The 23302-nt window shown below is 36.3% G+C and overlaps 2 protein-coding genes across 5 annotated transcripts in view; one reads left to right on the top strand and one right to left on the bottom strand.

Annotated features, from left to right (window-relative positions):
* LOC112557585 overlaps positions 1-6228 on the top strand; it is a 31615-nt gene extending 25387 nt beyond the window's left edge. The window contains 1 exon segment of the mRNA XM_025227541.1: positions 668-6228. Coding sequence (XP_025083326.1) covers positions 668-808 — 141 coding nt within the window. The 3' untranslated portion in view covers positions 809-6228.
* LOC112557584 (endothelin-converting enzyme homolog) overlaps positions 6085-23302 on the bottom strand; it is a 33156-nt gene continuing 15938 nt past the window's right edge. For all 4 annotated transcript variants that reach the window (XM_025227539.1, XM_025227540.1, XM_025227537.1 and 1 more), the window contains 15 exons: positions 21812-21880; positions 21423-21542; positions 21198-21284; positions 20677-20825; positions 20093-20196; positions 19468-19586; positions 18836-19012; positions 16849-16952; positions 16421-16531; positions 15616-15683; positions 15090-15214; positions 14701-14766; positions 13717-13812; positions 13008-13084; positions 6085-9846 (listed from right to left, as the gene is read on the bottom strand). In XM_025227539.1, the coding sequence (XP_025083324.1) occupies positions 9747-9846; positions 13008-13084; positions 13717-13812; positions 14701-14766; positions 15090-15214; positions 15616-15683; positions 16421-16531; positions 16849-16952; positions 18836-19012; positions 19468-19586; positions 20093-20196; positions 20677-20825; positions 21198-21284; positions 21423-21542; positions 21812-21880 (1572 nt within the window). In that variant the 3' untranslated portion in view covers positions 6085-9746. The remainder of the gene's footprint in view (positions 9847-13007; positions 13085-13716; positions 13813-14700; positions 14767-15089; positions 15215-15615; positions 15684-16420; positions 16532-16848; positions 16953-18835; positions 19013-19467; positions 19587-20092; positions 20197-20676; positions 20826-21197; positions 21285-21422; positions 21543-21811; positions 21881-23302) is intronic.

The raw sequence follows: 23302 nt of genomic DNA on the forward strand, positions 1-23302 counted from the left end.
GTGTGTGTGAGTGAGTGAGAGAAAGCGTCCGTGTTTGTATATGCATGCGTGTTTGTGTGTGTGAGAGAGAGAGAGAGACTGAAACACTGCTGTTAGTTTTTCCCCTTTTCTCTTTCTTTACTTTCTTTTCTTTCTTTTTTTTTTCTTTTTTTCTCTAATAAATCGTGTGATAAGTCGTAAACGCTGCAAGTTAAAGAGACAAACAAAAACTGCCACAATTGTCATCCTTTACACTCCGCTGCCTAACGCGCATTATTCTAGCAGCTTCACATTATCTAGTCAGCCCACACCGTTAAACCCACGGGCATCTATTGTATGTCTCGCTGCGTTCTGCAAGCAATGTATATTGAAAGGTATGTATATGAGGAAGGAGGAAGGGTGATGGGGAGCGAACGGGTAGGAGTCGCAAGCGATCTCTTGCGCTTATCATCAGATCCAGATGGGGGACGGAATGTATACGGTTTTCGGAAATGCGACTGCCCACAAATAAGAGGAGATACACTTTCGGACAGTCTTCAATCTGGGACATTGTCCAAAAAAAAAAATAAAAATAAAAATAAAAAATAAAAAGCCGGTTGCCCGTGTTACAAGTTCACGAGCCACTCACCCAAGAAACCATCAGCGCGTTAGTTCTCGAAAAATTATGTTTGATTTTGTTTCCCCTCAGGGTAAAGGTCGAATGGAAACTTTTTGGCTTCTAGACAAAGATGGCTTTGAGAAGACTCTGCCCTGCATGCCGGATTGCCGGAAGTTCAATGACGTCACCTTTCGCCGCATTAGCGGCACTCGAGGGCCCACCATTCACTGAAGGACCTCGCGAGGAGAGCACAGACTCTGCTGGATAACAAAAAGAGAAGAAAGCTTTTGCTCATCGACAGAGCAGAAATCACTGCCCTTCAGTTGTGTGTGTGTGGGTGTCACATTAATTCACATTAATGTACGTATTGTACGGATGGCTGACTCTCCCTCGCCCCCGCCCTCTCTGTCTCTCGCTCTCCATCTCAGAGACACATTTGAATTATATGCTCTTTGCAAACTCAATTAGAAACAAAATATTTATGAACTTGTCTAGATGATCACTGGTCACTGGGTGCATGAAAGCGCAAAATTTAACGCCTGTGGTTCAGCTGTCGCTATTCAAGACACTGGTATTGGGTCAGCTCGTCTGACACCCCAGTGGTGCAAGAAATGCAGCTGGACTTGGAACAACTCACACTGTTGGCAATCATTATAACTATTTTTTTTCACAAAGGAACAATTGTAGACATCAAGTGGTGTAGGCACTTCTCTGATGACCAGAACAAGCCAAAAGCATGTGCAAAAACCAAACTCCTGCCAGGCTTATACTTTGTACAGACTTGCTTTCGTTTTTGCATCAGTTGAATTACCTTTTTGTGTAATCTTCAACATATTTGTACAGAATTAATTCACCAGTACTTGCATCATCACCATCACCATCACCATTACCATCACCATCATCATAAGACAATGTATATAGCGCTGTTTTCAAACCGACTTCCACGAACCACCTTTGTGCTCCCTAGCAAACACCACCGACACAAACCTGCAAGGGGAGGTAAGGAACTGTCGCAGACGAGCTTCACAGTAAGCACAAAGCGAACTATAAGTTCTCGTTTTCAATGCTTGATGAAGTGGGCGGTGAGAGAACCAAGATTATGACTGACATGATCTGATTCAAGTGAGGCAGAATGTCAACTTAATTATAAATTATAAAGGTGCGTTGTAAATTATTACCAAGTTCTACATGGTTTGCCAATCACAGTCTCTGCGATGTTCACCAAGATCCTTTGCGTCCCTTCGGGTGAAGCCATTGCCATAGGCAGGACAAGCCAACGATGGCAGATGCGAAGGACGAGGACGACTAGCAGACGGCGACTTCATGGAGGAGCAGCAGCGATGATGGAAGGACGTGGAATATGATGTAAGTGAAGACGGCACGAGAGCTGGAACACCGATGTAAGGAACTATTTTAAGTACCTTTGGTCTGCAAGTGGAGAACAAAGTCCCTGCAAGCAAAACTGAACATCGACGAGGGCGCAGTGCAGACTCACTGCAACCGCTGCCAGAGAAACCAGCAGGACAGACATCTACAATCAATGGAGTCACACAGTGATTACTTTGTCGTCGATTTTTATGTCAGTTCTTTAGTACTCCTGAATGACAAGTATGACGGGAAAAGGTACATCAGACGAAGCAGACGACAAAATCCAATCTGAAATCTGAACTGTAAATAGACGCACGGGTACAAACACAAGAATGCCAAGAGGCTGACAGAAATTGCCTTCCATCGGGACACACCCGTGATAAAAAAGAAATCGTGTATGGATGAGGAAAGTACGTGGGATTCGTGCAGCAAGAACAAGCCAAAGACGAGTCCCGTGATCAGAGACAGCATGACTGAGGTAGAAACCAGATGGATGTCAGCTCTGCCTTAGTCTGACATTGAAGTAAAGCAGTAGAGCAGTCGCTAGTAAAATTTTCTGAGCTAATTATAATGCACAGGAATTTATGACCATTTCAGAACAAATCTGAGTCCACAGAAGTAGTCCACAACTGCATATCAAAGCTGCTGAGGAAGTAGAAATAAGTAGAGGGAGCTTTAGGCCCACCTCAGTTTGAGACAGGGGAGGCAAAAATAACTGAGGAAATGGAAGATATATCTAGAAGCAACGAAAAGGGTGTAAAAATTTCTTGAATGGACCGAGTTTGATGGAGAAATGTGCTTTTTAATTACCCCAGTTTTTCTTGAGAGAAACTAAGATTCTTGAAAATGGCTATAGCTGGACGTTTTACAGAACTCTGCTTGCAGTGGATCTGGATAGTCACTATAGCTATCCAAAGACAGATGTGGGGATCTACAAAGGCATTCTGGCTAACTGTAACCCTTGGCAAGGGCAAACAAATTTTATGGTAATTTATCTTGAGAGAAGCAAAAGGTGATGTGTACATTCCCCTTGATACCTGATTTCAGATTTCCCTTGTGCATCACTTTCATGGTTTTTTGTTGTTGTTGTTGATAAAGTTATCAGTCCACATGACTGCATTTTGCATAATGCTTCAATACTCATGCAGAATAGCATGTCACTCACATTCTTATTAGTGTTTCAGAAACCAGAGCAGTTAGGCTCTCTCTCTTTCATTGTGCTGACCTTCTTGATGTTTCAGAAACCAGAGCAGTTAGGCTCTCTCTCTTTCATTGTGCTGACCTTTATGATATTTCAGTCCCAGTGTGTCCTGTATGTTCATAGTCAGTACCCAGAGTACAATTCCTGATACCACATGTTTTTTGTACATTTTTTGGGTATATTTATTATTCCAATCATCTACATGATATCTTACATTATTCCAAGTCTTTCTGTGTGATTTTTCACTTTAACATATCAATCGATCTGAAACAACATTCCTGACTTTTTGAATGCATGCTGGTATATATATCTAAGTCCATTTTTGTGGTGTGTGTGTGGCCACACGGATGAAGATGTGCAAGTCTGTGCTTACAGATGTCTGCTCATATTTTTTATTAGATTATTAACATTTCACCTCTTCATATTTCTCACCATAATGAGGTTTTAAACACTTCGGAGAGATGGCTGAAGACCTTAACAGTTTGAAGAAATTAGAGAACAGTTGTAATTTTTGCATGAGACATATGCAATCACACATCTTACAGATGGCAGCGTTGATCATACACGCTATTCATCATGTGACAACAGCACTGTAAAGATGGCAGACCCACTGCATGCATAAAAAGAAGAGCTACAGTCTTTAATCTGTTTTTGAAAATAAGAAGGTATAAATTTATTGAAATTTCTGCAAGTTAATACCACTCCAACAGATTTATGAATCATAGAGGAAGCTTTGGAACAAGGATATGTTCTGTTATGAATGCAGAATGAGGAAATGTGATATGCGGTGGATCACTGGCTGCTTGCGGTCCAGGCACTCGTTAAGCACTAGAATGCATGCATTCAACGAAATTGAGATTATGAAGACATTTTTGTAAGAATTATTTGAAATGAATAAGCAATGCAGATTCAGTTTTAAGACTTTCATTTCACTCCCCCTTTGTACAGTCCTATGAATAGTGCTCTCAATCAAAATTGAAATTTTAACATTTTTATACCTTTCATATGTTAAATATGAGACAGCACTAGTTCCAAATGCTCTGTCTAGTAGAACATTAATTCTGATTACTGCTTCTCTATTTTGCCTATGTGAATGCCTTGAAGGGTTGAGGATTTCTAAATATTAGTTTGGGGACTAGCTGCTGTAGTTGCTCGCATTCTCAAAGAGTGATACTGGTCGTTCTTGCCATCTCTAAAGAGTGATATGATTGACTTCATGTCTGTGCCAATCAATCTTGTATAATGTTCGCTGTACAGTGATAGTCATAACCCTTGTGCCAAAGCAAGACCTATACTACAGTATCGCAGCACAGTTTTCAGCACATTTTGTTTCCCTTGGGAAGTAAGGGAAAGTCATCAGAGTTGCAGTGAGTGACAAAGTATTTGCGATGAGCAAAACCTTGCAGGGTTCATCGATTCATTGTGGAAGATGGATGCAAACATGTAGTTATGAAGTAAGACCAAACATCTGCAGCAAAGAGGTCATTATGCAGTTTCTCTAGAAAGATTTTGCGATGTGGAGTATATCTTTATCTGCATAGAAGATGTGATCGTATATTGAAACTATAATGAGACTTATTGTTTTGCTTTTGCAGAGAGTAGAACTAGTTAACTGCTTCCATTTTATCACACCATTGTGATCCTTGCTTTGGATGTTCAGACCTTTTTGCAACAGGATTTATTGTTTTTTTTTTTTTTGGTTTATGTTTTTGACTATTCTAAATGGTTAAAAAATATTTAGCTGTATTCATGTATAAAACTCATGGAGGGTTGATATTGCTGACAGTTTTCCCCTAGTCTCATGTGAATCCATGTAGTGGAGCAGCTGGTGGGTGGGAAGGTTGAGCAGACAAAGGTTAGCATAACTGTTTGAGTTGAAAACTCCTCAGTTGAGGTGTAGAGATGTGTACAAGGCATCACCTTTATGGTGAAGTACCATGCATCATGTGCCTGTGCATATGGAGTTGGCTAGAGGCTTTTTCGTTTTCCCCATATAGCAGAATAATGTTATGGAGTGATATAGCGCGATGGCAGAAGTGCATGTAAGTGTCTTGACCAATTTCCGAAGTCTTTTGCTGGCCATGCTGTTGCACAGGATCATACCAATGCAGACTGTAAGGTGTGACATGTAGAATGAGGTCGATTCTTCTGCTGCTGCTGAATGGTGTTATTGACAATGTTTGTAACAGGCAGTATGTCAGTTAAGTTGAAGATGTGATGTACAACCATGTGAAAGCAATAGATTGAAAAGAAATACCTTCTAGGGAAGGAGAAAGAACTGTGAAATACCATGGCGCAGCTACAAGGGATCGACACAATGATCGCAATTTTCAAAAGCACAAATTTAAAATAAATAAATGAAGCCTTTATTTGTGATCGTTGCTCAAAGAGCGAGACTGCGGGTTTGTGTGCATCCATGTTGCATCACATTAATGGGATTCTTAGCTGGACAAAGTCAAATGTGTCATTGCTTTTGACTTGTTTTTATTGGATATTCACAGAAAAAGGATTTTCGTTATCATAGAATACATTCCAATATGTCTTTAGGGGAAGAACATAATGTGTTGAGATAAAGGTAATGTAAAATGGTGAGGGCTCCCAGAGGTTAGTGGAAGTAGAAATAGTAACTGTTAGTAGATCACCCTGTCCAAGGCACAAAGTATGCAAGGCAGGAGATATGCCTCTGAGATTTTTTTTTTCACCTTTTGATAGGAGACACTCATTGCTTTAATAAGTACAGCCAGCCAAGCAACAATGTACTGCTTTAAAAAGAAAGGCAAACATAAAGCATCTGACCTCAAAAATACTTGCCTTTGCCATATCTGCAAATGATGTTACTGTATTTTTAAGCAAGCAGAAAATAAAAATGCCTTCAGGTTCACATTCTTGCATCAGCAATTTATGTGCACTTTTCCAAATAAGCAACTGAACATAAATGGGAGATGACATACCTGTTTAATATGATTTGGCTATAACAGACTTGTTACAGGTATAAGTTGCTGTACACTGACAAATGCAACTCTTTGGATTCAGCAATCCCATAAAGCCACACAAAGATTTCCATGGGTGTTACACAAATAAAGTAAATAGAACTGCAGTATAAATGACTAATTCCAGAACAGATCGCCAATTTTTGTACTAGTTTTTGCAAGGTGAGTGCAGAGTATTGCAGGGGATAACTTTGGTATCTATCAAAAAATGATAGAGCAATTAAGACATACCACAGCGAATAAAAGAAATCTGAAATATTTTCATAAAATGACAAGTGTTGCATTCAAAAGCTTCCCTGCAAGACTGACATTCTGAAATGCTTGCTTTCGCAATGTGATCTATTAAAAAATAACACATATTTTTAACCAATAATTATATTAAACATATTTGAGTTGGTGTATAAAATTACTAATAATATTGGGTGTTTGTTTCAGATCTTGCAAAGCAAAATGATTATGAAAATATCAAGAATTTTATTAAAAAAGAAGTTAAAATGTTCAGAAGAAATTAGTAAATAGATACAAGTAAAATGAACATACTGAACTTTACATTGTAGATTGTCCTGCCGAGTTTTAAAAATGACATCTGATAACCTTTTTAAATGTAAACTAAAGTAGATGTATACAATGGCTCCTTAACAATACAAACATGAAATTTAAATCAGAAAGTTTACAGTTAAAATCTAATTTACAAGTTAGAGCTCTTTCCCTATTAATGAATGATATGTATACAGACATTGTGTGTAATGGAAGGAAAGAGGAAAAAAGACAAAAAAAGTTAAGCAATGAGACCAACTGCCTCTGCTAAAGTGAAATAACTTGTCAACTGACTGTATCTCAGTTGTAATAGCTGTAAATGATTTTATACATTTGAACAGTATTTCAACATATTTTAGGATGCATGACTAAATGTTTCTGCTTGATTAAATGAATTCTTCACTTTTCTCACAATGCTTTCTTGTACTTAGACCACTGTTTTGAATATGTGTAGTCCTGTCCTTGCGTAAATAAATTGGACTTCATTATGAAAAGTAACTGGGGTTTGAAGTACAACTGCAATTATCACTTGCAAAAGACTAATGGAGTTTTTAGAATCTAGGAGTGTGGGAACACAACATCCATAGAACCATCAGAGAACGGTTAGCACATACCAAACAACAATACTTGATGAAAGCATGGGTGGTGACTAGAGAGACATGTGTTACTGATGCAGAAAAGTGTCCTAATTCTGCTATCTTTAAGATAAATGCATCAAAAGAAAAGAAATTGACTAGAGTAATCTTCTGTTTGGGATCATAATTTTTTTATTCACTTTCATATTATGGAAGTTGTTGCTTTTTTTCTATGTGGTTCCGCAGTTGTATGTAAATACTTTCCTAGGTGCTGTGACTTGTGACAATCGTTGAGGAACTGATATAATACAGAAGACCAACTTCTGCTTGAAAAATTGTCCACTGAAGGGACTGCTGCAGTTTAGCATGGCTCTTAACATCTTTGACCACAACTTTTGAGCTTTATACAGAATTTTACATCTGTGACCTACTGTTACTTGTAAACTCTTGTTTTAAAAAAGGTGGTCAATGTTCCCAAAAAGCACATATTTAGAATATCAAGATCATTTTCATGCTGTACTTTAGCAATACCTTTGAAAGAATTATTCCAATACACTGACCACTTGGCACTAATATTTAAATTTTTTTCATAATGTACATTTAAACGTGTTTAAAAAGTACCAAAGTAACTTTTTCCAAACATGTAAAAGGTTGATAAAATATGTAACAAATACATGAAGCTAAATATTTATCTTGACCATGAATTTATAACATGCTTTTTCAGCATGTAGTGACAACATAAAATTAAACACACTGCCAGATGACAACATTCAGACATTTTAGCTTCAACAAGCACCATGGGACAAAATTGTGTTATGAATGCAATAACAGTAATATATACAACAATAATACAGCTTGACAAATAGCAAATACACAAGCAAATATTGAAAGCACATTTTTTCAATGAAAAGGTACAAAAAAAGACATCAAAAGTGTAAAACAGTATTTGAGAGCATTCTTGGTAATTTACAATATACGTTCATATTTCTACAATTGCTCTTTGTAGAGCAAACATGAGCAAGTCTAGCGGACAGCATTAACAATGAAGATGATATATTAAATGTTTAATCCATGGTAAAATTCTTCTAAATTAAACTAATGGCAAAACACCCAATCATCACATCATCACAGATTTTCAAAACAAATGTAATGTCTGTTTAGAGATTCCAACCTCTCCAAAACTGCAGTATAAATTTCTGGTCTGAAAAAATGTGACATGCTAATAAAAACATTTGACCAATGAACTGGGAAGCACTCTGGCCTCACTTATTAATACACAAGTCCTACCCAAGGGTAATTTTTAAGCCTTAAATTGATCCATCTTATATATATAAAACATCTTGATTTTAATAATACAACTGGTAAAAATCTATTTCACACATTTTGAAACAACCATTTTCAATGGTGATTTGTACATAATGGGCAAAAAGATAATGGATATATATATATTGAGAGAAAGAAGGCTAATGTGCAAAAAGGAACAAAATTTAAGCTTGATTTTAAAATACATTTCTCTTTAAAGTTCTTTACCCCCTCAACCATTTCACTATGTATACATGTAACATTTTCTTTCTTTAAAGGCACGCACACATGCGCTCACACACACAAATCCCTATCCACCCACCAACCTTACACATCTTTTTTCCACCGGGTAAATCTTACTTTATAAACTCCAATGATCCCACCAAAAAATTTCTTTAAAATGGTCGCCAAGATAAAGAGATGTCTACAAAAGACCACAAAATAATGATATATGACAATTATCATTACATACATCATCCCAAGTATACAGTGTGTTACTTATGACTACTATGATAACTGACAATGCCTATAAAGCCTGATAACACTTTAGCCAGCAATGTAAAACAAGCTACAACTAAAAATTTCCCTGTAACCTTGTAGAAATCACCAAACTAGCAAGCAAAAAAAAATCTAAACAGATGTTGACTGAACCTCATTAAAATGGCTCTTCTGCTGAATTGTAAAATTTTGAAAAATTATGGTCCAACTTCTATATGCAATCCTTTCAAAGCCTGGAGCATCATACTATATATATTATACTACTATTTCTGTACAATTAAATGAATAAAAAACATGAAAAAATTCCTACCACAAGTATTTCTGCAATAATACTACCATGCAGAAAATGCTCTTTTATGTATTTTTTCTTTGTTGATTTTATCCTTAATCTGACCAAGATCATAGACATACTAATAAGAAATGTAGCGCAACATTAATACGAAAATTATAAAAACATGGTATTTACATTTAACGCTCTACACTTCTGCCAGCATACAACTTTCTTTACTGAAGTAAACCAGCCCCAAAACGCAAATGAACAAATCTTAGCCAATAACACAAAAGAAAATAAGTTAGTCTATTTATGTTATTGTTCATAATTCCTTGTTTCTAAGTGATAGCAATACATTGTAGTATAACAATTTAGCTTTGATGGTAGTTTTAGTAATCAGTAAATGAGGGGTCAGCTGGCTGTTGTCTCACCACACTTCACACTTCTTGACTGGATTCATGGAAGATCCTGCTGCACAGTTCCAATGCTCAGCAAAATCTTTGGAGTTGGAGAGAGTACCAATCACTCTGTAGCAAGATACATCCCATTGTTAGTCTCAAATGCAACCATAGCATACATTACATGCAAAAAGATAAAATCAGACATTGCATACATTACATCAAGAAGGGAAAATCCTTCCACAGTACTGTTTATTTTATTTTACACAGGCCTATAAAGTGCTTAAAAAATCACCACAAGTGAAGAAGACAGAAAAAGAAACAAGAACAACAGACTGTAAAGTTTTGCAACTCAAACATGCATGCTGTCATGTATTTGTTGTAAGGAGTTTTCAGTGGTTAGATATGTTGCCATGATCTTAGGGCGGCTACTGGAGATGACGTAATTAGGTGACACAGCTCACCATATTACATCATGACATGACTGTAAAGGACTTTAAGACTGTTTATGAAACAAACATGGAATCTAGGAAAAAAATGTCATAGCATGGTGCAACACTGACCCACTGGGCAAAATAAACAATCCATGCCGACTCACATCACAGAGTGTAGTGTAGTTGGTCAGCACGGATTCTACTAATGTTATCATTGCTAAATAGCAACTATAGCAAAGAGGTTACTAGGCATCCTGATGTTGTTGGGAAGAGCCAGTTAGGCAGGTAGAAGAGTTGGGCGTTACCAAGTGTATAATGCTCAATGTTAGAGCCATGGATATATGAGATATATAAAAGAGAAAACATGCCGGATTGGTCGAGACCCTGATCAACAACAGTCGTCGGATAACTAGGATGCCATCAGCTGATGATTTTGCCCTGAACTTCTACAAAAGCCTGCATTATGATAAACACAGGGGCCAGGTTTTCAGGAAGTCAGATCACAAACTTGTATTATTGGACTGCTGGCAGCCTCTTGCGAAGTGATCTGCTGTTAGTCTTGGTGAGCCGTAACAAAGAATGTGACTAAACCGGAAGCTTTGTAGTATCATGCCTCAGTCTAGTAGTTTATCTGAAATGTGAATAAACCGTAAGTTTTGTCATCTCATGCCTCGTTTCAGCAGTTAATTGGAAAAAATCATCTGCCAGCAGTCCAGGGATAGCAGTTCATGATTTCACCATCCATTTTTCCTATTCCTCCATCTTCACCCAAATAAGTTAACAACTGGGTGCTGAAAGTTGGTTCCTAAAAGGTACAATGAAATGTGACCTCTATCTCTAAAGTATGCCAGCATAAAATATATATTCAGGCAAAATTTCAAAATTACTATATTTCATTCACTGTAAAAGAGAAATTATCTTTGATAACTTAATTTATATTCTATTAATTTTGATTTTTTTTTTTTAATTTTACAATGAATGTTTTGGATTGTGTGTATTGGTGCTTTACTCTGCATGAAGAAAGCACTGCAAATATGTTCTGTCAATCAAATAAAACATGGTTTTATATGTCGTATCTGCAAAGTCTGTTGTAAATGAATGTTCTCTCACTCTCATGCATATTTAAAAGTATATAATTATAACATATCTACTTACTGCATTTTTAAAAGAAATATTTAACTTTGCGATATGGTCCATCCCATCATGTCTATATGAACTTAAGATAGTAACAGTATTTCACACTGACATTGTATAAAGCAGATTTTTTGGACCAAGTGCCTCATTTTTATAGCAATTATTGAAGAAATGTTAACAATAAGTACATTTAATCTACATTATACATCTTACAAAATGTCCACTTAAAAATAAAAGTATACGTAAAATATTTTCATTTTATATCACGTAAGAAAAACCCAATAAACAATGAATTCCTGAAAAAAGAAAAGAGAACTGAACCATCTGGCAGCTGTGTCAGACAGGAAAATACTTTTTCATCTCCTCATTTTTGCTGACATTAAATGTAAATATATTATTTCTTTACAAACATTTTATTCATTGAATCTATTAACATTGGGGGATGGAGGTGAGAGACTCAGTAGTTAAAATGATGGCGAATAAATCTGTAAGATGCATTTGATGTCTACTAATAAGAATGTGCCAGTGAAACTTCATCTATATAAGTATCTTGAGTTCTACTTTGTTGATGATGTAAGGCACTCTATAAATAGACTATTAAGTTGATGCTTTCTTCTCATCAAACATTGCATTTTGCTCTATGTGGCTCATTTTTCAATCCATTTTTTTTCTTCAGTCTAAAAAAATATTTGCCCGCTTTGTTTGTACAGTGGAACCTCGGTTAGCGAACGCCTCGGATAGCGAATTTTTCAGATAACGAACAAAAATTTCGTCTGAAGTTTGTCTCGGATAGCGAACAAATTTCGGATAACGAACAGCCACGTGAACCACACGTGACCGACCAGCACGTCATCATTTGCGCTCGAGACACAGTTACGATCAGTCGTTCCTTATCTATGTGCATCCTTCTTATTTAGTGATTTTTGTGCTTTATTTTAATAAGATAATCCTCAATCATGGCTCCAAAGAAGATTAAGAGCAATAGTAGTGAGGTAATGACAAGGAAGCGGCCAACAAATGAATTGAAAGAGGAAATGATTTCAAAGTATAAAAGTGGCATGCGTCTGTCGGATGTGTGATGTCGTATCACCGAAGAGTTTTACAAAAAAGGCAGAAAGACACAGGACAAGTTTTTTCCTTTAACCTCAAAGCTACAGAAAAGGGAAGTTGCCCCCGATTTTATAATGTCACGTGTGCTAATGGAGGGGGAATCCAAGCAGTAATTCCACCCCTTCCTCCCCACACCTGCTTCCACCCACGCCGTCAAAACGGCAAGTTTTGTGATATTTAAATGCTTTCGTTAATGTTTTTATGTTTAACTCCATATTTATATTGCCTTATAACTGTTCTCATTAAAACAAATACCTATATAGCCTGTAACTTTCAAATATTAGTGAGTCCATAGGGGCTGGGAACCAATTAAATCTATTTCCTTTATTTCTTATGGAAAAAATGTTTCGGATAACGAACATTTCGGATAACGAACAGCTTTCCAGAACGGATTAAGTTCGTTAACTGAGGTTCCACTGTAACTGATTTGTAAGAAATATGGATGAGTTAAAAAATTGCTCTTTGGAAAGCAAGAACTTAACCAAATTCATCAGTGTATGATCTTTAACTGGTAATGACTATCTGAGGTTAAATCTGACACAATAAAAGTCACAAATACAAATATTTAGCTAAATATTTAGAGAAAGAGAACAAGATAAAAAAATTTTTCACCTGAATTTAGCTGGACTGTGAGGATCCTTGACTATCTGAAGATGATTAGCTTCCTTTGTACTGCTTGAACACCACACCTGAACAGAGCCATAACACTATGACCACATAAGGCAAAATCCCAAATCAGAAAAATTAAAAAAACCCACTATTGTACAGGACTAATGAACACATGAAAGCAAAGCACAAAAACACTAAACTCACAATCTAATATACAGTATTTTAATTTCTATTACAACATTTCAAAAGTTAGACAATATGACAATAATAAAAATAAATCCAAGAGTAATAGAAGCAATGATTTGTCTAATATAAATCACTTTTCACAACAGAATTGCAGCAATTCAGGTGAAAGATTTCATCCCTAGGACAGGTCAGCCTAGAGGCTGAAGTTATTTATGTCTGGTCATTAAGATGAATGCCCTGTCAATCTGAATAAATAAAACAGGTCTTCAACTATAACTGCCAGCATTTAGCTTCTTGATGATATTTACCTGTAAGTTTTTTGCACCTCTAATTTGCAAAAAAAAAAAAAAAAGAAAAAAAAAAACCCATTACCCATCACTACTGACTAATAATTTGTTTTTCATGCAGTTTTATTTCCCTCTGATATGGTTCAGTCACATTACAAATGTGGGAAGTTGGCTACAGCTCAATACCCATTCTACTGATGGTCTTTAGTGTGGGGTAGCAAAATTTAGGGAAAAATTACCTGTGCAAAACCAAGGAAGAAAATCTGTCTGTGTGTCAAATTAACAGCTGGTAACATTTGTTCCTCTCCATTTTTACTCAGCCAGTCTTCATAAGCCTGAAAAAGACAAGATGCTTTACCTCCTAGGTAAGGAAAATGTTCCAAAAGTACAACAGGAAAAAGATTGTGCATATGTATTTGATGTTGGTTATAGAGCCAACTAAATGCTGATTAAGAGCATGTTTGTGTTGTCAGCAGCACAATCAGTGCTGTCCTCTGGGTACCCATGGCACAACAGTGCTATTAAGAATATAAAGGGAGGGTGCAGTCAGCAGACAGAAGCTTGGTGAGAGAAAGTAGCAGTATCATCACTTTCTCTGTGGAAAGACTGCAGGAAGTTTGTTTGGTATTTTCTGTTAGGTAGTGATTGCACAGCTATCTGCAGGTGACCAGCAAGCGATCAGCACAATAAAGGTATTAACAACCTACACATACATGTTAAGTGTTATCTTTGCAAAGTGTGCATGCATGTGTGCTATGTTGATAGGTTACCTGACTACACATGCACAACATATGACTAGGGCAAGAATATGAATTGTCAAAGTATTCAAAAATATAAACAAAATATATATATCAAAGAAATCTACAGTTTTATTAGTGCATGGTATTCTTGAAAAAACATTAGTTTGCTTCTCTTTTTTAAACAGTACATCATTATCTGTTGAAGTACTTTTCGTAGAATTGCATGCCATTCTATGCAAAACACACTACTTGTCAGGATTTTATGTTCATGTGTAGTTAAAATGCTCCATGACCATCTATTGTTTCAATTGATATGAGCATTTGTGATATCAGTGATGATGCCAACTTTCAAGTCTCCAAGCTCATCTGAGATCATTGACAGGATTCAACAAGACCAAAGTTATCCTTCCTTGAAGATTTTATGTGATTTTTATTTTTTTAAGTGGTGGCACAGAAAATGATCAATGTAAACTAGGAGCTTACATGGAAGGCACATTTCAGTCCTCCGTTGTCTGCAATATTTTCTCCCAGAGTCTGCTTTCCACGAATCTGTCAACATGAGAAGAAAAGATCTTTGCAAAGATCTTTCCATAAATGCAAAATTGTCATTCATACACAACCAACTACAAGGTTTTAATTATTGTTGATGCATCAAACTTTTAAAATGGATTCCCTTCTATAGGGTGGAGGTGGACAAAAGGAAAAAAACTCAGATCATGAAATCAATGTGACACTTCACTGCATAATACACATGTAAAAGCTCTTGAGCCCAATGCAAAGGACAACAAAAAATAAATGCTATTGTAAGTACATATTTACAAGCAAAAGGTATATAAAGTGATCAAATGAGGAAATATATAGTGAAGACTTACATTTTCTCCTCCAAGCGTGTACTGAGAATACTGGTCCGCCATGCACTGTGTCCGTTCCTGGAAACGCTTTACAGAGGCGTCATTCCACCATGGTCTCAAATTTCCATTTTTGTCAAATTCACGTCCTACAGAAGCCACCATAAAATACCCTACATATTGTTTGTTTCAAAACATGGTAGCAGTTAGATATATTATATATGACGGACATAGCAAAAATATGTTATCCTGTTACAGAGTTAGAACTAAGAAAGGGAAAGCAAAAATGCACTGGTGTGAAGCAAATGCTGAGAGAATTTTCTCATGATCTGTTACCACAACAGCTTTGCTTGTACGCAATTACCCTTAAATAGGGTACTATTTAACCTGTTAAAACTGTCAACAGAATGCAAAGAAAAGCATGTCACATTTGCAAATAGGCGGACTTATATACAGATTATGGCAAGCAAGCAGCAAGGTGATCAAGGCAAAGCAGCTACACAGTTTTAGAGTAAATGAAGACATGCATGGGGCAACAGTGCATCATCACCTTGGTCATCAAAGCCATGAGTAAGTTCATGTCCCATCACCACGCCCATTGCTCCAAAGTTCAAAGACCTGGATTTTATTAAGGTAATATAAAGCAATATTTATCCATAAATAGAAGTGATTCATTACTTCAATCAGACAATAAGAGTATGTTATCTAATGATGAGATGCAGAAATATATGTTCAAACATAAGTACAAAAAATACAAATTAGAAGGACAGCAATTTATTTGCCAAGTGACACTACATGAGGAACATGTCAAGGATGGCTGTTGCTGTCTCTACAATCACCACCCACACATTTCAGTTCCACTACTAACTGCATGCACAAACCCAAACATACACGCAAGTATGCATATGCATGTATGGATACATACACAATTTCACTACACATACTGCCCACAGAAATCAAGGAAACACTTTTAACATTCAGTCCATGTGCCACAGCAGAGTTCAGAGAGGCTACTGATTTAGTAGAAATATTATGTTGACATGTTACATGTTACACAAAAAAATAATTTTGCAGAGCTTTTTTGGAAGATATCAAAAAGAGCTATAAAATAATTAGAAAAATATATATGTAAAGGTAATGGTTAGGAAAAAACTCCTAACATAAAAGCAGAGAAGAGTTACAATCTTTGAATGAATAAACAAATAAATGTAATGAATAAGCATTTGAACATGTGAGGTTTTACTCCAAGCAAGCAGCAAAATCATCTCATAGAGACAGTAAAAAAATAGAAAAGTGAGATAAATAAAAAAAATTTGAAAATAAATAAAAATACATTGCTAAACTTTGATACCTACTTCGGAAAATTTTTATCATAGAATGGTGCTTGCAGAATTCCAGCAGGAAAGACAATTTCATTTTTTGCAGGTGTGTAGTAAGCATTAACTGTTGGAGGTGTCATTCCCCACCTTTTAGAAAGACACATATATTAACTTAAGCAGGATTCTAGTTGACAACTTATTACAAGTAACAGCCAGAGGGTTGGCTAAAGTCTCAGAAAAGCACCACACAACATTAACATTCTTTATTAGTATTATCAGATATTATAAAAGAAGCATAGCATTTAAGGTAGACAGTTTCAATGCTGATCCACTATGGTTTGTTAACCTGAATATGCACGAATGCACACTTACAGATCTATTCACATTTATAGGTATGTGTACAACCTCAATTTTTCAACTTGCTTTGTTATTGGGCTAGGAGAAATAAGTTTCTCTATACTCACACATTTTGCTTTGGAGCCTGGTTCAGTTTTTCCATGTTCTTCTTTAGGACAAAGTGCAGGTTGCGTACATTGTTTAGGAAGTATTCTGACTCATTAATAAGAAGCTGCACCAAACATAATAATCAACAATATTCTAATTGATATCTATTTAAATGGTTATTGGATAATCAGTTTAATGACACAATAATTAAATGCTAAACTACTAATGTCTAAATTTAAGCAATCACCAAAGAAATAAAACTACAATAAATTTCACCAAGTTTTTTCTTTTTTAAAGCACTTTGAGAATGTCTTTGATGGTGGTGTTAAGTGATATATAAATCAACTTTATTATTATTATTATATTTCCAGCAGTAGCAGCCCTAGTCTACAGATATGTAGATGATTCTCTTATCATAGCAATTGTCAATTCCAATAATAAACTGACCTAAACAAAGTTAAAGTACCAATGTATTTGTACATCTGCACTTGTGCCTTGATTGGTATCGACAGCCAGTGCAACTGTGTGAGGGCACACAGCTGTGTCAGTGTTGACAGGGTAAAATGAAAAAAATTAACTCAGGATCCATTTGAAAAAAAAATTTACTGAATGACAACCAGTTTTATTCAAAGAAATGATTGAATGAAATACTGTCATGCATACTAGTGCATATACATAGTTCTTTGCTTTGGGTAATGACAATAAATATGCTATAAAATAATGCTGTCATATATAGTATGATGAAATTTACACCATGCAAACATAGTTTGTGAAAACAGCAATTCTTTAACAAATGTCTAAGTTTACTTATTCTTTGGTGTTCACATATATTGTTACACCTGACAGCCAGTACAAACTTAAAACTAGTCTGGAAGACTGGTAGTGGTGGCAGTGATTGTTGTGCTTGTCACCGTTGTGACAGACTGTGTGACATGTGCATTACATGTACTTGACACTTCAGGTTGAAACTGCTGTGTAGGTGTCACAAGCAAAAGTATGCTTCTGTATAGGCATGGACTCTAGAAGAAGACACTTTTGTGGTACATCTTTCTTTCATCAGCATTTACATCACTGGGTGACATTCAGGAACAAAGTGACATTCGCATGTAACTGATTACTGCATAGGAACAGTGAAGTCAGCTTTACAAACACGGATGAAGTAGATCCATTGTCTTCTCAAAGATGAATCCTTTGGGAACATAGGCACATGTATTCCTGTGACTTCAACAATGACACAATAGTTTCCATATCTGTGCTTGGGTTTTTTGAGATTCAGTATTTTCTGGGTATCTTGTATCAGCCATTCTGTGGTCACCACCACTGAGGTCACACGTGGCTCAAATGGAGGCGAGGAAATCGTTTTTACTTAATTTCTCGCAATTCTTGTTTCTCCTTGCGATTTCATGTTCAATGCATTAATAAGCAACATGAAAGGAGTTTTTTGAGTGGACATGTGCCACCGATCAGGTAGGTCTTTAAATATCCTGCCTGCACCTTGTCTCTGGTTGTACATGCACTCAACGCAAATGCAAAATAAACCTATTTTACATTTGCAGAAAATCAAATCAATATGTTTGAAATTTACAAATTTATACAAGATAAATCAGTCAATTTCTTATGCAGAGTTAGATTTCCTGCAGTCTTTAAAAACGTGAATCCAAAACGGCTGCCCCTCTATTCAGTATATTTAGAAATGATAATGCAATGTTAAAATAGTTAATATTCAATATTTAATATCTAAATAAAACATTGAAGTTAATTTTGTAACTGCTTGAAGTCTTTAAAACAACAGTATGAAATTAGAGCACACTGTTCAATTTTCAGTTTTTATTTTGGTAGATTTTGGCACCTCTTGGTTTGGAGTTTCTACAAAACTTTATACTTGCAGACTTGAAAAAGCATCTAAACTGTAGTAAAGGTTGCGCTATAAGCTTTTGGTATCATCATCTATATTATCCTTGTATATGAATGCAAACATAAGATGGAAAGACTAGAAGCAAACAATACCTCACTGTATTCTTCATCCAGGCGGGATGCATTGAGGATGTATTTTGGAAATCCAATCATATCTACAACAGCATTTGCTTTATCAATGGCAGCTTGCCTTGTTGAGGAGTCCATCCACTCCAGGTGTGGAAGGTTATTCTTGAAAGCATCCTTGATTTCTTCAATCATTTCTTCTGCCTACACCCACAACAAATTTTGATGTGTGATTTACAAAGGGTTTAACCCACCAAAAGTCTTTATTAAAAAAATGGACTCGTAAAAGCATTTCTCTTTCATGATAAATCAGGTTGTCTACCCTAAGACCTTGCCTGAAATATGCAAAATCGTGATTTGATTTTTACAAGTTATACATACAGCAGGAGCAGCTAGGTGCTTAATGTCATACTGAAAAATGTCATCAACGAAACACTTTCCTGCTCATTCTTTCTTAGTCTCTTAATTAAGCTGGCAGCAAGCAAATGAAACTACAAAAAGTTATGAACAAAAAATGAGTTAAGAAAATAAAGATTGCAATGGTTTTAGAATAGATCAGAATATGTGTTTTCAAACTGACAGAAAATGCTATGGCTAAAATACATGAAAAGTAACTAAACTAGCATAGTTTACAACTTGTGAATGGTTCCCCCTTTCACCTTTTCTTTGCTGTCACCATGGAAAGCATTCTTGACAAAAAGAGCTCCCAGTGCAAAACCCAGTACAGAGTCTGTGTCACTGATGCAATACCTCCACTCATCTTCTTTACCACTGGCTCCTGAAAATTTTAGGTATCAGAAATAGTGCAAAATGGTTTGTGAAAGCAAAACATAAACATCTCAAAGATGACATACTATATCTGCAGTTACATTTTGTTCTAGAGAAAAAAAAGGTCATAATAACAAATCTTGCTATAAAGCACTGTGATGTAATAATATTCTCATAGAAACATTAGTGCTGACAAAAATTAGAATTTCACCTCTGATAAAACCCTAGCTTTAATAAAAATGATAATATATACTGTCCAAAAAGCACGTTAACAACATGTAAGCTGTAACACTGATGGGTAGATGTGAGAACTGTTGTAACCTATGCACATACAACTTTCTATTACTATACATGACCAAGAAAACTCATATTAGAAAGTAAACACTTAACTGCAGCTTATATCTTCTCTTGTGTTGTTGGTTTAACAACTAAGCCTAGCCATTAATATAGTGCCAAAATGAATCTTTCTGTCCAGTGCCCGTAACCGGCATTATATAGTTACTAATAAAAGTTCACCTGACAAAACTTCAGAAAACTCCTTCTTTGCATTGCGAAATGGCTTGGACAGATAGGAAACCATAGACTTTACTACATGCCACTCCAGGTATAAGTTCACAGCACTGTTTAAAAAAAAAGAAAAGAGCAAAAGAGAATAAAAAACATAAGCTTAAGTTTCTATGTTCCAATACAACATGCCACACGATTTCTGAATGCTGGTGAGTGAACTGTGATTGTATGCAGATCTGAAATGTTACTGGGGATCATCTTGTTGGTGATGATGTGCAGGTTTTATTTTTATTATAACTCTTTGTCAAAGTACCACATTACCATAAGGTTGTGCACCATGCCTATTATCTTCAGTTTGCTGGCTGTACTACACGCTGGCTATGACTGTGGCTGGCATTGCCTTTCCTACACACTACCTACTAGCCTCCCATTCATGTGTAATCTCCAATCCAAAGTTAAAAGTTGTTACTAAACATGGCTGTGAACAAGCAATGACAAATTACCACACTGCCCCTGCTCTAATGTCATCTGCTCCATGAAAAAATGACCACTAAATATAAAAAAATGAAAAGCAATACATGTATGAATCATACCGTCTGCCCTCCAAGGTTGAGAGAGTAGAGTTCAAAATTTGACTCAGTTTTTCAAGGTACTCTGGGGCATAAATCACAACTTCTTCCGAGCTGTCTATGGTGATATTAGCTGTGGCCAGTAATCGATTTATAAAGTGTAGCCAGTCAATCTGCAAATGCAACATCAAGTGAAAAAGCTATCTTATTTTCATAAACACAAAATTTAAGCTTGAAATGGACCTGGAGCAAAAGGCAACAATGTCCTGGCTAGCATCTTTTTTTTTCACTATATGTTGTTTTTTTGGTAACCCCAAAATATTGCTGCCTAATAATGGACGTATAAGGAAGTATGAAAGTACATAAAAAGACACAAAAAGATCAAAGTGGCACTGACATGAAATTGACATGATGCTAATCATGAGGGCTTTCAAATACTTCTAAAATAGTCATATGGCTACATGAAAGTCTTTAAAGTTGGATGCAGACAGTTATGTGAAAGAATGCCATTAATGAAGCAAAACATCACTAAGACTCAAAAATACCATTGGGTACAGTTGATTTAAGTCAGCAACTGTCATGTTGTGATAAATCTTTTCTTCATCACGACGATCCTCTGCAGATGTTGTGATCTGCAAAACGACATTATAATCTGTCTGGTTCATGTTTTACATCAATAAAACAACAATGGATAGATGATATTAAATCATGCTTTACTATCTAGACTCCTTTGTTTCTATCATCACATATCAGATAGAGAGAACCAATACCTCCGCCAGTTTTGACTCGAATTTGATGACCTCAGTCAGATGCTCTGTAAGGTTTGGGTGGCGCCCAGGAGCCAGTAAATTGTTAATGGTGACCATATAATTTAAGTATGCTGACAATACCTGTGCAACACAATCATCGTATCATCATTATCTTCATAAAAATATCATTTAAATATTCTGGCAATAATGACATCACACACAAATACTGTTGCTGATCTGTTAATGTTAAGTGTTTTATACTAAGCCAGCAAATCAGGCTAGATATACAACATTGTCGCAGACATGACCACATTGCATTCCAAGACTACTATACATCTTGATATAATGCATTAATCACCATGAGATCTGGATATATTTCAAGATTCACATTAAGAAATACTGTCTTCTACCTTATCTTCCTCAATAGTTTTATTGATGTAGTAATCTCTTTCAGGCAGTCCCAAACCATCCTGATCAATCTGGAAAAAAAAAAAAAAAGCAAAGAAGATTATATCAGACCTAAAAGATTTTCAGTTTGCATAAGCCTGGTAAATTGTTAGCATGCATTTATAAACATTTTAAGTCTTTTTTTATAGTATTTATAAAATAAATATCTGTTTATTTATACAGCGCTTTTCCCCGCCATAAAAGGTGGGCTCAAAGTTCTTTACTAAAAAGAAAAACACATGATAATAATGTATTCTGGTCTCAAAAACAATAATGGAAAAATAGACAAATTCTAGCAGTAAGATCAGGTTAGTTTTACAATCTGTGAGAAATAGCCAGATTCTGTTCAAGAATTTCTGGACTGAAATGCTGGAGACAACCATTAGCATGTTGGGATAGTCATAGATTGTTCACAAGTGCTGGCCTCCTACAACTGTGGAGAGAGAGTTGTGGAGGCCAGAGAGACATACCTGTCCACTAGGTGATGTTAAAACATGGCTAGCCTTCACTCTCCTATGTATGACACCTTTGCTATGCAAGTATTCCAGAGCATGCAGTACACTCCTCAAGATATACGTGACCACTGGCTCTGGCAGATCACTGTGAAAACGAGCATGCAGCAGGAGACAGCAAGAATCATAGCCCATAACAGGTATGACTGTCCACAGTAATGTGGGAGAACAGTCTCATGCTGTAGCTGCTTGGTTAATACAACTTCTTTCTGTACATAAGAGAACCTGTGATCTAAGTTTTCTAGATCAATCCGTTTAACATCCACCTGCAGTCATGATGGTGAGTGCTGAGCTAGATGCACTGTGGTTGTATCTTTGTGACCTTTGTCTATTCCTATATATAGCTGATAGACACAGAGAACACAGTCAAACTGCAGGATGACCACTTCTGAAGACAATGACTCCTAGATGTTAAGAGTGACCTTCACCTTGTTTTCTGCCAATGGTGGGGAGGCGATGTTGTAAGGCTGACTAGCTGCTAGAGAATCAGACAGCTGAGACTAAGAACAAGCACAATGCTTTGTTACTGATTTGTCTCAAATAACTTTCGTTTGTCTTTAGCTTCTTGTCACTCTTGAATCTATGAACTTGACCAGCTACTTGTTTTATTTCGCAAGTCGTCTGCCCATGCTGGCTATCAATGGCGCTGAGTTCAGATCAAATTTGAAGTTTTAAGGCAACACAGTTGAGAGCAGAGCACAGTCCTGGCACTGAAGAAGTGAAGGCAACAGCACTCAGTGATACGCAGGAGCAAGATGCAAGATGACACAAACACATCTCATCACCAGACAACATCACTGAAGCGCATAGATCCAGAATCTATAATGTACACAACATGCAGCAACGTACATGGTTTGTATATAATGAATGGAAAATGGCATGGTCCACAATGCTAGAACAACCAAAAGCATCAGTAAAGAAGGCACAAAATCTGGTACAGTC

Source organism: Pomacea canaliculata, linkage group LG2, assembly GCF_003073045.1.
Source record: "Pomacea canaliculata isolate SZHN2017 linkage group LG2, ASM307304v1, whole genome shotgun sequence".
Taxonomy (NCBI): domain Eukaryota; kingdom Metazoa; phylum Mollusca; class Gastropoda; order Architaenioglossa; family Ampullariidae; genus Pomacea; species Pomacea canaliculata.